Below are 13,056 nucleotides of genomic sequence, written 5' to 3'. Positions count from 1 at the left end.
TATTCAAAAAATTTATGGTATTTGATCTACATTGAGTCACTGATTCAATGGTGTTTTCCCCATTTTTTATGGAGCCTTTGAAATCAATTTCATGATACTTTAAAGGTCTTTATCGGCCCTTAGATTTTTCTGGAAGCCTTGAGTCCAAAGAGGTCTCCCACTCATCCTAGGGAATCTGAATGACCTTGTCTTTTGAGCAGAGAGGCCTGAGGACTCCCTGGGGATGTGTAGCCTTGACCTCCCGACATCCTCAGCTCTTTGCTGCCTGATTGGTCCGGGAGCAGTGAAAGGGTGGCCCTCGATGTTTAGAGATTCTGAATGGGCAAGTGTCATATCTGATCTGTAATACAAACACGTTGCATTTTTTATAAGCACTCATCTCCATCCTTTCTGCCCCTCAGCCATTATAGAAATGTAGGCTGTGAGAGCCACCTGACTTTCAGGGGCCTTGAACATGAGATTGCTCCTCAAAACAGTCATGTGAGGACAGAAGAGGGGTGTCCTGAATAGGTTACCCCCTTTTGTGCCATTACCTGTAGGAAACCCAGATTCATACAGGGCCCAGGGCCCAGCACCCCTCATCAGCTGCAAGAAGCCAGGGCTCCGTCACAGCCTGGAACATCTGGATCGCTCCCCAAGATCCATTGGCCTTCACTCAGAGGTTTTTAGCTAACGCAGCTTTCGGAAGCCTAGTTGCAAAGTGTATTTGGGCCAAGTCACTGCTCAGAGTCATCTTGCAGGGCCCTGCCCTGACCTAGGAAGCCTCTGAGATTTCCTGGCCCACAGGCTGCTGTCAGGACCTTCTGAGGGTCCCCCTTTAGCATCAGCACCCCCAGGGAGCACACTTCTGTCCCAGTTGATGAAACCATGTCCGCCGTTTTAAAGCAGCAGGCTAAAATTACTGTTGGGAGGTCACCGATGTTTTTGAAGTCAGTCATTTGATGGAAAGACATAGAAAAGGGAAGGTCCTTTGAATGATCAGGTAAGGAAACACGGCTGTATTTCAAGAACGCGTTGGGTCAGTGTAGTCACGCACTGCTTTTTATCTTGTTGGGGGCTCCCTCCTCTGCCCCTCAGGAGCCCTCAGCCCCCCGAGGGGCCCCATCTTCCCTTTCCCTCCTGCCTTAGTTGTCAGGGAGGACCACAGACGTTCAGGTCACTTCCTCTCATGGGCACCTCTTCTTCTGATGTCCTGGGAGAGTTAGGATGGTTGTCATGGGTTGGACTTTGCCCTGTGGGGCTGTCTGAAGAGGCAGTCAGGGAGCAGGAAGGAGCAGACCTGGTGTGTCCTGTGTACCTTTTACCAAGTCGAAGCAGCCATCATCCAATTGCCAGGACTGGACGAGAAGCCTGGAGGGTGGGGATCCATATGCACCGAGCTCTGAGGTGTGTTTCCATCTGCCCAGTTGGACCGGTGGGGTGTCACCTTCTAGGCTGACTGCACTTCCACTTGCCCTCCCCTCCAGCATTCCCTCCACCTATGAATGTGCAGCTCATATACATCAGGCTCCCCTGGAATGGTCTTTTTAGAGAATTCTTCCCACTTTTTTCGGGTCCCACTCTAGACCCCGGGATCCACCGAGTGACTCGCCTCTGCCTTTCGGTCATGCCTGCCCCACAAGACCAGCCCCCAGAGGGATGTGTCAAGTGGCTTCCTAACAGGAGGCCTGCTCTGTTTCCTGTTGGTTTCTCCACTTTGGGGCTCTTCCCCACTTCCTCACGCCTGGTTTTGCTTCCTAGGAGAGAAGAGGTTGCAGAGGGAGAAGTCTGAGCAGGCTCTGGATAACCCAGAAGACCTGAGGGGTCCCATTCAGCTCCCCGTGTTGAGACAGGGCAAAAGCCCGTACAAGCGTGGCTTTGACGAGGGGGATGCGCACCCCCAGGCCAAGAAGAAGAAGATCGACCTCATTTTCAAGGATGTGCTGGAAGCGTCACTGGAATCCGCCAAGGTGGAAGCGCACCAGCTGGCTCTGAGCACCTCGCTGGTCATCAGGAAAGTCCCCAAGTACCAGGACGATGCATACAGTCGGTGTGCCATGACCATGTCGCACGGCGTGCAAAATGTCAGCCGGACCCAGGGGGAAGGGGACTGGAAGATCCCCCAGGGGGCTTCCAAGGAGCCAGGCCCGTTGGAGGATGAAGAAGAAGAGCCTTCATCCTTCAAAGCCGACAGTCCCGCCGAGGCCTCTCTTGCCTCCGACCCTCACGAGCTTCCCACCACCTCCTTTTGCCCTAACTGTATTCGCCTAAAGAAGAAGGTCCGGGAACTCCAGGCCGAACTAGACATGCTTAAGTCTGGGAAACTTCCTGAACCCCCGGTATTACCAGCACAGGTACTAGAGCTGCCGGAGTTCTCCGACCCTGCAGGTAAGTTGGCGTGGATGAGATTGTGGTCGGAGGGAAGAGCAGCCGGTGGGCAGTGTGAGGGTGGCCTGGCGCCCTCTGTGGGAGCCACCCTCGGGGGAGGGGGTGGCCTAAGGCGTGTCATGCTGCGGCGGGCTCCGGTCGGTCGCAGCCCCACGCCCGCAGGTGCCTGCCTCTGACGGGCTGCTCCGCGGCGCCCGTGGGATGCTTCGTGTCTCGCCCTTGTATCCTCCTTGTCAATAAAGGAAGTTCCACTGCAGGAGGGGTGTGTGCTGTGTTCTTGACCCGTTGCCTTTCTCTGCCGATCCTGGTGGTGTCTTAACCCTACACTCAAAACTTCTAACCCCAACCTTTGTCTCCCCAGCCCCAAGCAGGGCATCTCGTGGGGGAAGAGCTCCCAGCCTTCCCGAACTCAGTCCTGGAACACAGCCTCGTGCTTCTCTTCCCAAATTACGTCCTGCCAGACATTGTCCTGGCTCCCCGGCCTGGGATTTTAAAAGGACTGGGATACAGGATGTATGGCCGCACGCCGTGGCCCCTTTCTGTTGGCTGCCTGGATCTTTTAGAGCGGTCGACAACCAGGAAGGTTTTTTTCAGTACACAGCTGCAGCTGAATCCCAGTATTTACATAGCATTTCCTATTTTAACCACATCCCTGAGCTCAGAATGAGGTGTTTCAGATATTCAAAGCATGCGTCTTAACTAAACTGCATTCTGATCCTGAAATAAGCCGAAGCTATGGCAGGCTGCCGTCGTTCGAGGGCAGGTTGCCTCCCCGGACCATGTTAGCACTGAGATAAATGAGCCCCATGTCCTGGCTGTGTGACTTGGGAATGTTGGGTGTGCCGCGTTCACTCGGGCAGATCTGCTCCGGTGGCCGTGGCCCAGCTGCCCCTGTTGCTATAGAAGGTTGAGTCCTTGAGCGCCCACTGGTGGAGGGTAAAGGCAGGCAGCCTGGAGCAGGTGTCCACCCTGGGTAATCCCCAGAGAGGAAACGTCACGCGTGGATAACAAGAGCAGCTATTTAAAAAAAATAAATCTAGGCTGGGATTCAGTCCATTGTAGGAATTGGCCTTTGTTTCACCCGTGGTGGCTCTGACCTCTCGGGCAGCGTTCCCATTCATTCTGGAAAAGCCCGCGTTTCTGCCACCAGAGTTTAAACGCTTCCTTCCCATTTGTCTTGCAGCCTCCGAGAGCATGGTGTCCGGCCCTGCCATCATGGAGGACGATGACCAGGAGGTCGATTCTGCAGACGAATCCGTCTCCAATGACATGCTGACTGCCGCCGACGAGCCCTCCAAGATGTCATCTGCCACCGGGCGCCGAATCCGACGCTTTAAGCAGGAGTGGCTGAAGAAGTTCTGGTTCCTGCGGTACTCCCCGACCCTCAACGAGATGTGGTGCCACGTCTGCCGCCAGTACACGGTGCAGTCCTCCCGCACGTCGGCCTTCATCATCGGCTCCAAGCAGTTCAAGATCCACACCATCAAACTGCACAGCCAGAGCAACCTGCACAAGAAGTGCTTGCAGCTCTACAAGCTGCGCATGCACCCCGAGAAGACGGAGGAGATGTGCCGCAACATGACTCTGCTCTTCAACACCGCCTACCACCTGGCCCTCGAGGGCAGGCCCTACCTGGACTTCCGGCCCCTGGCCGAGCTCCTGAGGAAGTGCGAGCTCAAGGTGGTGGACCAGTACATGAACGAGGGCGACTGCCAGATACTCATCCATCACATCGCCCGCGCGCTGCGGGAAGACCTGGTGGAGCGCATCCGCCAGTCGCCCTGCCTCAGCATCATCCTGGACGGGCAGAGCGACGACCTGCTGGCCGACACGGTGGCTGTCTACGTCCAGTACACCAGCAGCGATGGGCCCCCGGCCACGGAGTTCCTGTCCCTGCAGGAACTCGGGTTCTCCAGCACTGAGAGCTACCTGCAGGCACTCGACCGTGCCTTTTCGGCCTTGGGCATCCGCTTGCAGGACGAGAAGCCGACCGTGGGCCTGGGCATTGACGGGGCCAACGTCACCGCCAGCCTGCGTGCCAGCATGTTCATGACCATCCGCAAGACGCTGCCCTGGCTGCTGTGCCTGCCCTTCATGGTGCACCGGCCCCACCTCGAGATCCTGGATGCCATCAGCGGGAAGGAGCTCCCCTGCCTGGAGGAGCTGGAGAACAACCTGAAGCAGCTGTTGAGTTTCTACCGGTACTCGCCGCGCCTCATGTGTGAGCTCCGCTCGACGGCCTCCACCCTGTGCGAGGAGACGGAGTTCCTGGGGGACATCCGGGCCGTGAGGTGGATCATCGGGGAGCAGAACGTCCTCAACGCCCTCATTAAGGACTACCTGGAGGTGGTGGCCCACCTCAAGGACGTCAGCAGCCAGACCCAGCGGGCGGACGCGTCCGCCATCGCGCTGGCCCTGCTGCAGTTCCTCATGGACTACCAGTCCATCAAGCTCATCTACTTCCTCCTGGACGTGATCGCCGTGCTGTCACGCCTGGCCTACGTCTTCCAGGGTGAGTACCTCCTGGTGTCCCAGGTGGACGACAAGATCGAGGAGGCCATCCAGGAGATCAGCCGGCTGGCCGACTCCCCGGGGGAGTACCTGCAGGAGTTCGAGGAGAACTTTCGAGAGAGCTTCAATGGGATTGCCATGAAGAACCTCAGGGTGGCCGAAGCCAAGTTCCAGTCCGTCAGGGAGAAGATCTGTCAGAAGACCCAGGTGATCCTGGCTCAGAGGTTTGATTCCCGCAGCCGGATCTTCGTGAAGGCCTGCCAGGTGTTCGACCTGGCTGCCTGGCCCAGGAGCAGCGAGGAGCTCATGAGCTACGGCAAGGAGGACATGGTGCAGATCTTTGACCACCTGGAGGCCATCCCCACCTTCTCCCGGGATGTCTGTAGGGAGGGGCTGGACCCCCGGGGCAGCCTGTTGATGGAGTGGCGGGAACTCAAGGCTGATTACTACACCAAAAATGGCTTCAAGGACCTGATCGGCCACATTTGCAAGTACAAGCAGCGGTTCCCGCTCTTGAACAAAATCATCCAGGTCCTCAAAGTCCTCCCCACCTCCACCGCCTGCTGCGAGAAAGGCCGCAACGCCCTGCAGCGGGTTCGCAAAAACCACCGCTCCCGCCTGACCCTGGAGCAGCTCAGCGACCTGTTGACAATCGCTGTGAACGGCCCACCGATCGCCAACTTCGATGCCAAGCGAGCCCTGGACAGCTGGTTTGAGGAGAAGTCTGGCAACAGTTACGCGCTGTCCGCCGAGGTCCTCAGCAGGATGTCCGCGCTGGAGCAGAAGCCGGTGCTGCAGACCGTGGACCACGGGTCCGAGTTTTACCCGGACATCTAGGGGGCCGGCGTCCCAGAGTTCACTAAGCTGTTGAATATTTTTTTAATCTATACTCATAAGCTTTGATATATTATATAAATATATATTATATTATATATATATATACATATATATATATATATAAACCCACACTGAAAATTTTTAAAAACCAAGGTGACGCGTCCACCAGAAGCCACTGGGAGCTTTCACAAAGGAATGATGTTGGAAACGGAGTCTTGTCTACAAGATCTGGCAGCTGCGACCTACGTGGCCATCCATCGTTTTCACTCACAGAAGCACGTGCTGGGGACACCCGCGTGCCCACCTCACAGCCAACCAACAGCCTAAGCTAAAATGACGGGTCTCTGTCATCACCTTTAGGTGGTTTGTTTCATTTATGTTTTTGCTTGGGGGTTGAGGGGTTTGGGTTTGGGATTATGTTCTTGCCTTTGCTTTTCTCGTTTGGTCGACGATGGGGGTTCTGGGCCTCCGCGTGGACATGCTGGTGGAGCTGAATCCCATCTCGGGTTTCCGATGGGGTGGGTATTGTACCTGGATCCCTGGATCGGGGTGCGTGACTCCTTCCCCCTCCCACCTGATTTCAGCCTCAGAGGTTTGTATTCATTTCCTGATGAGCGTTCTTTCACTGTCTTAGAAACAAATGTGTCGGTCAAACTGTGACACCCACCACTTCCCCACCTCGATCTCCTCTCTGGTCCCTGGGTTACGGATTCCCTCCTTCCAGCCCCCTGGATCCTAATTACCTGTTATACTGAAGGCAAAATTGCCTTACAACCAAGCTTGAAATCCTGGGGAAGAGATAAGGTGTGTGTGGGGGGTGGGGGGATTTTTTTTTTTTTTTTTTTGCATTCCTGTTCTTATACGGCATGGGGTAAAATAATATAATTCCAGTCAGATCCAGGACTGTGGGGGAATGAAGAGCCAAGAAATCCAGACCCTAACAGGGCAGTGATTTTTGGCTAAAAGCAAAGTAAAATGAAAAGTATGTATTCCATTTACATGAATTATTTATGCTCTGTCTTTATAATCACGTAACGTGTTGGGGATTTTTTTTATTATTATTATTCCTTTAATAATCAAATGCCTGCTCTAGTTCAGTGGCAGGAGATGTCAATGCAAGTTGTGCCCTGGGTTATGCGTGACTCAAAGGAGGGTCTCTAGAGCTTGAGGCCTTCTTTTGTGACAAGGCTGGTACCAGACCCTTCAGCCTGGCAGGAGGCAGTGGGAAACCAGGCATTGAATCTATGCCTGGAAATGCTTCCTTTTTTGAACAGGGTAGAGATGTCCTAAAGAAATGGTATAAACAAGAGGTCAGACAGGACTCTCAAGGCAACAGCCTAAACACACACACACACACACACACACACACACACACACACATGCGGGCCCACGCACCTGCACACACACAACCATGATATAAGCTTTAGAAATAGCCACTTGCCTACTCCCTGGGGCAAGTAGTGGTTTAAGCTAGAGGAGTCTGATCAATGCTCTTTTGTTCATTTAACTACCAGTATACCTCGCAAGGGAGTTAAAAAAAAAAAATGTGCGTGAGCTGTTAAAAACTTCTGTTCATGTTTCCACATCTGATTTATGCATATTTGATATGCAGAGATCCTGTACTGTGGATGCAGGTCCTATCTGGGGGACGGAGGAAGAACTGCATTGTCCGTGGTCAGTTCTGCTGGGAGCCATCCCTCTCACTTGGCAGAGGGTGGGCAAAGGATGGTGTGATCTGGCCACAGGCAAAGCCCCGTGTCCCCAACCTGCTTGGCTCAGACATAAAGCTGTGGTGGCTTCCTTCCTTCTTGGTTTATCTTGTCTCCGAGGCCTCATGCCACTGTTGAGAACCATAGTGGAAATGTCATCAACACTGAACATGTCACTTCCCCTTCCTTGTCCTGCCAGTCCCTTCACCCTCCACACGTCCCTTCCCCCCACCCCTATGGTCTTGGTGCTAAGATAACTTTAGAATCATTGCTGCTAGTCGATAGCTTTTCATTATATAAATATATTATATATATATATATTATATATTATTTTTGAAACTTTTTTGTTTGTTTTCAACAGTGATGTAGCATGTTAAAAAATACAAGAAACAAAAAAAACAGGTTTTCTCCAACTGTCCCACTGCCAGGCCTCATATGCTGCCTTCTTCAACAAATCAATGCACCCCTGCCTGGTGACATTCACCCGCCAGCCTCCTCCCCAGGCCCGCAGACTTCCCCACCCTCCTCCAAACAAGGAGAGAGCAGGAACTGGCAAGGAAATGCCCAAAGCTCTTTCTGAGGCTTTGGAGTTCCCAGCTTCAGATCATGTCCGTACTCCAAGGTGGTGTGCTCCCCACCCCCCTAACCCCCCTCTTCCCATCCGGGTCAGTACTTGTTGTCAAGTGGGATACTGTTGCAAAGCACAAGGTTCCAGCTTTCCCTCCCTGACATCGTCTCCATCGCACACACAAACTATCGTGTCTGTGGGGGCTTTCTTTGAACATCGCACAGGCTAAGTAAGATGGGTTGAGGGCAGAGATGGCTGGCAAGGGGGCCTTGGCGGGGGCCAGAAACAGTAGGTTGGGATGCTTTTTTCTAGCCACCAATTGCCTTACACCTTCTCCTTTTCCCTTCTGCTCCTCTCCACCTGCTACATTGGGAGCCATGCCCTGGGTCACTTATTTGAAAACCAGGAAAAGAGAATTCTTGATGTCTGCCTGAGTACTAGTCAGGGCTGTGACTGTTTCAAGAGGCCATGGCCAAAATCAGCGCAAATTTTTATCCAGAGGGGAGAATAAATCCTTCGGGCCTGTGCCAGCCTCTCCCCTGTGTCTCCCGAGAGAGCTGGGAGCTGGTAGCCTGCCTCTGAGCTAGAGGTGTGAGCTGCTGTTAGCAGCACAGGACGGCGGGTGGTCACCTGCCGAGCCGGGCTCCAAGCCTCGGGCAGGTCGAGCTCTCCTGGGGGGATTTCTAGGTTTGGCAAGACGCTCTAAAACTCTGGGTGCTCGTGACTTTTGTAGAATCCAGCCAGGCCTGGGCCGTGCCAGGCACTCTGAAGGCCACTTTGCCTCGGGACAGGGAGTAACCAGGGAACAATGTGGGTGACACACCACTGCAATTTACACAGGGTCTTTTTCAACCTGGTTGCTCCCAGAAGGCTCAGTGCTTCCATCCTGTGAATGCTGCATGTGATTTCTATCATAGGAGTTTCCACTCTTCTGACTCCTTAGGGAAGACCCTTGGGTTAATGGGACCCACAGGGTCTAGCCTAGGGAATCAAATGCTTATGTAGCCTAATCTCCCTTTGATGGGCATGAAAAGCTGTGGCCGGGCGGTCCTGGCATCCCAAATGTGGTCACTTCCGAGGAGATAGAGCCCTTTAGCTCAGCCACTGGCTTAGAATGACATGTTCGTCTCTGGGGTTGAGACTTGTCCTAATTGGGCTGGCTGACTAGGGACTTTCTTTGGCTCATAGAGAGGGGTGGGGAGGGAGTTCAGGTTCATGGCCATTTGTGCCAAGCTGATACATTGCAGAGCCCGGGAGCCACAAGCCCTTGGGATGAGATGGTTTGCTTCTCCTCCTTGGAGGGAAAAGACCCCCATTTGCCATCTGCTATCTGTGAACCCCCAGGACAACCCAGGCCTGTCTGCAGCTCTTGCCATGTAGAATCCCCACGTTCTGCCTGCCTGGTTGAATGTGAGAGTCCCGGCATCCAAAACACCAGCTTTGTATTTTATTTTATTTTTACTCACGACTGCCTGCAACATCCGGTAGTACAAGGCAGATCCTTGCTTTCTCATCCTCGCTGGAGAATGAGAGCAGGCTTGAGCTCCAGGGTGTCTGCAGGGCCAGCTTTGGTGCTGGGCCCTGAATCAAGAGCCCCAGCCCCCGCTACATGTTTCCATGTTGCGTTGTCTTGCTGAGCCCCCTCTCCTTGACTTGCTTATGTCGACCCTGTAATTTGGAGGAAGGACCTTGTAATTATTTAAGGTAATGTTTAAATATTACCCATTTGTTTGGACGTGGTATCAAGAAGGAGGAAAGATAGAAAAGCATGTAGGAGGCTGAAAATGATCGTGGCGACCAAGAAACAGACTACAAGCTTGGCCCGGCCAGGCTGTGGGGCTGCTGTTCACCTGGAGCCCCACTGCAGGGTCCAGGAGGCGGCCTGGGGGTTGAAGTGGAACTTCTAGATTCCTCCCCCTCCCTTTCCCCCACCCCCACCCCTCCAGGTATAGGAATTCTGGATCCGGATCTGGTTTTGGTATGTGGTCTGGGTGGATTTCCAAGTAGAATCATTCTTTTTTCTAGGTCCCACGCTCAGTTTGTGCAGAGGGCTCCAGTGACACTGGACCTCATGTCCCTCTGCCCCGTCCAGTGGCTGCCCTAGGCAGGCCAGCTTGGGGCAGTGAAAGCAGGGAGGCCAGGCCTCCTTAGGTGGGAATGGCGAGTTTGGACAGCAGGTGACCTTGGGACAGTTCCATTCCAGATGCCACCCTCCTGAGGGAGGTGGTGCTGGGTCATGGGTTCTGCTCACGGTTCCCTCCTCACATCTTGAGGAACGAAGATTTGTCCAGAGGCACCCAGGGCCCTACTTCTGCTTGGAGGGAGACGGTCTCTTGCTCTCTGTTCACAGGGTCCTTTAGCGAAGCAGATGGAGCTGTGATATTTCTGGGAGCCTTTGCCATGATCTTGTGGGTTAGCCAGAGGGAGAAAAAGTGCCCTTTGGGGAGGAAGATGGTACGGCCCTCCTCTTCCATCTGGCTTTCGGTCCCCTCCCGCCCCATCCCCTGAAGTGGTGTTTTCTGGAAATACCTATGCAATCCAGTCTCCCTAGGAGAGCGAGCGCATGGAAGCAGGGGGTACGTGCAGTGTATAATACAAATGCTACAGCATATATATTGTATATATGGACATATACAGTACGGATACACACAGAGTAAGAGATTAAATCACGTCTATATATCTATAAATAATATCCTATATATTTATACATTTCTATGTTTTAAATAGATATAAAAATAGAGTCTATAGAGAGCTGAGAGAGCAACGGGAAAGCCTGTCGCGGGTCGTGCGGAGGGAGCTGCGGGAGCCGGGAGCCGGGCAGGCCGGCTTTGCTGGGACCCAGCGCAGCAGAGGACAGTCCCCGGGTCCCCGCCCTCTCCATGCACTTTCTCTCCTTTACCGCGGGCTGGGGCTCGGGCTCGGGCTCGGGCTCGGGCTCGGGCTCGGGCTGAGGCGGGAGGAGGCCCTGGCGCCCCAGCCCCCGCCGCAGAGCCCCCTGTGTCCTCCTCACCGCGCACCCCTGCAAGTCAGTGCTGCTGGGCACTAGGACGGTCTGGGGCCCGGGTGGAGGGACCACTGCACAATCCCGCACCCGCACCCGCACCCCGGGAGGAGCAGCACCGGTAGCAATAGGAAGGGTGCCAACTGGCCCCGAGGGGGGCCCAGGCAGGGTGCGGGGGGGCGCCCTCCCGGCTTAGGTGCTTCCCGCCCGCCCGAGGCCCAGCCTCTGAAGCCAGGCCGCCAGGCCGGCGGAGGGCAGGGGGCGGGGGCGGGGGCGGGGGCGGGGGCGGGGGCGGCAGGACGCACCCCGCCCCGCCCGGGCGCACCCGGGGACCCCTGCCCGGGGACCCCTGCGCGGCCTGCGCCGCACTCAGGACGACGCTCGCCCGCCCGCCTGGCCCCTCCGCCGCCACAGCGGGCACGGCGGGCTCGCTGCACTGTTTGTCCTCCTGCGACTCGGGGCAGGCTGAGCCGGACGCCCCAGGCTCACCCGCCCTCCCGGCTGGGCCTGCTCCCGCCGGCGGAGGGGACGGAGGGGACGGAGGGGACGTCGGGCCGGGCCTGGTGCGGGCTGGCGCGGCCCCGACCCCATCAGCAGGCGGCCGCTCCCAGGGCTCCTCGACGGCCAAGGGGCGGGAGGTGGGAGCCGAGGGGCCGAGGGGAGGGGCCGCCGGGGACAGGCCCAGCCCTGCGTCCTCTGGCCCCAGGCCCCGGGCCTTCAGCTCTCCAAAGGCGCTTACCTCTGCCCCCAGCCGCCTCTGACCCCGTCCTGTCCTCCTCTCTCCTGCCACCCACCAACGTACCTCAGTCTCCAGCAGACCCCCCACCCCCGGAGTCCGGGGCGGGTCTGCTCGCCGATGCCCGCCTCCCTCCCCTCCACATCTGCCTGGGTCTCCTGGGGCCACAGCTGGCGGCCAGCGGGCTCGGAACACCTTCAGTGCCTCCAGGGGGACCAGGCCGCCCGAGCCTTCCTGCCGCGCCGGTGGGCCAGACCCGTGGCCAGGGGTGGGCATCCCCGGGAAGCAATCCACGATGCACTGTACCTCAGAGAGAGCATTCCCTGGGCCCGCGGGCACGCTCCGTCCGGGAGGCCAGCCGGTTCCAATACTGCTCACCAGAAGTCAGGGCTGGGCTGCCCTCGGCGCCCTCGTCTTCACTTGGGTCTCTGGGGAAGAGCCAGCAGTCTGATCTGCTCTTTTTTTGGGCCCTCTCTCCTCCTCTCCACCCCCACGCTGCTGAACCGGTTCATTTCAATCACAAAGGAAAAAAATTAAGTGGGGGTGGGGGGAAATACCTAGGAGTCTATTATCATATACATATTAATATGTTAATACTTTCTTTCTTTAAAAAAAAAAACCTCTTGATGTTATTATTTTGCAGACTACGCTTTATAGTACCTGTGTGACGGGACCTAGAACACTGGATACAAATAGAGCTATGTTGGTTTATCATAATATGTACGCAGAAACTTTCCTTTTGTCATATTATCCTTGTAATGTAAGAAGATTGTTAATAAAAGCATTTAAATTTACTCACCCAGGTTGAATCTCTGCCTCCTTGCCTCCATCCCAGGCCCAGGCTTTGGGCAGTTCAGAATGGGTCCCATTGCAAGGGCTCCAGTGTCAGGATAGGAGCCTGCCCGCTGCCAGATTGGAAGGAACTAGAAGGGACCTCTAAGCCCCTGCCTGTCTGTCTCTCTTCCCCCAGTTGAGTCCATTTCCAGCAGGTAACCTACGTGCCTCACCCACCTATCTGGCCAAGAGGAGGTGTATATAACTGAAACCATTTAAAATAAATCTACCTGCCCCCGCATGCATTTATCCCACAGAAGCTCTTGGAGGAAACACATAGAGCTGTTGCAGACGGATCTCCCTCCCACTGCCTTGCTCTGTTCCCCACCTGCAGACCTGGTCCCTGAGGCAGGTCTTTCCCCAGTGGTTTGCTAATGGCATTGACATGGCAGTGAGTGATGAGTGATGCTTGGCCCAAATTGTTTTAGAATGAGGGTGGGCAGAAATTCAATAAAGACGCAGATAAGTGTTTTTATTTCTTCTCCTCAGGATG

General features: G+C 55.2%; 1 protein-coding gene across 3 annotated transcripts in view; it reads left to right on the top strand.

The window, feature by feature from the left end:
- The window catches only part of PRDM11 (PR/SET domain 11), a 94,234-nt gene extending 81,711 nt beyond the window's left edge, over nucleotides 1–12,523 (top strand). For 2 of the 3 annotated variants that reach the window (XM_041722200.1, XM_041722201.1), the window contains exons 7-8: nucleotides 1,741–2,367; nucleotides 3,551–12,523. In XM_041722200.1, the coding sequence (XP_041578134.1) occupies nucleotides 1,741–2,367; nucleotides 3,551–5,715 (2,792 nt within the window). In that variant the 3' untranslated portion in view covers nucleotides 5,716–12,523. The remainder of the gene's footprint in view (nucleotides 1–1,740; nucleotides 2,368–3,550) is intronic. The other variant, XM_041722202.1, reaches the window with a different exon arrangement.
- The last annotated feature ends 533 nt before the right edge of the window (nucleotides 12,524–13,056 follow it).

This window comes from Vulpes lagopus, chromosome 11 (genome assembly GCF_018345385.1).
Source record: "Vulpes lagopus strain Blue_001 chromosome 11, ASM1834538v1, whole genome shotgun sequence".
In the NCBI taxonomy this organism is placed as follows: domain Eukaryota; kingdom Metazoa; phylum Chordata; class Mammalia; order Carnivora; family Canidae; genus Vulpes; species Vulpes lagopus.
Note: the sequence above shows the minus strand (reverse complement) of the source record. Positions and strands in the feature narration are given on the sequence as shown.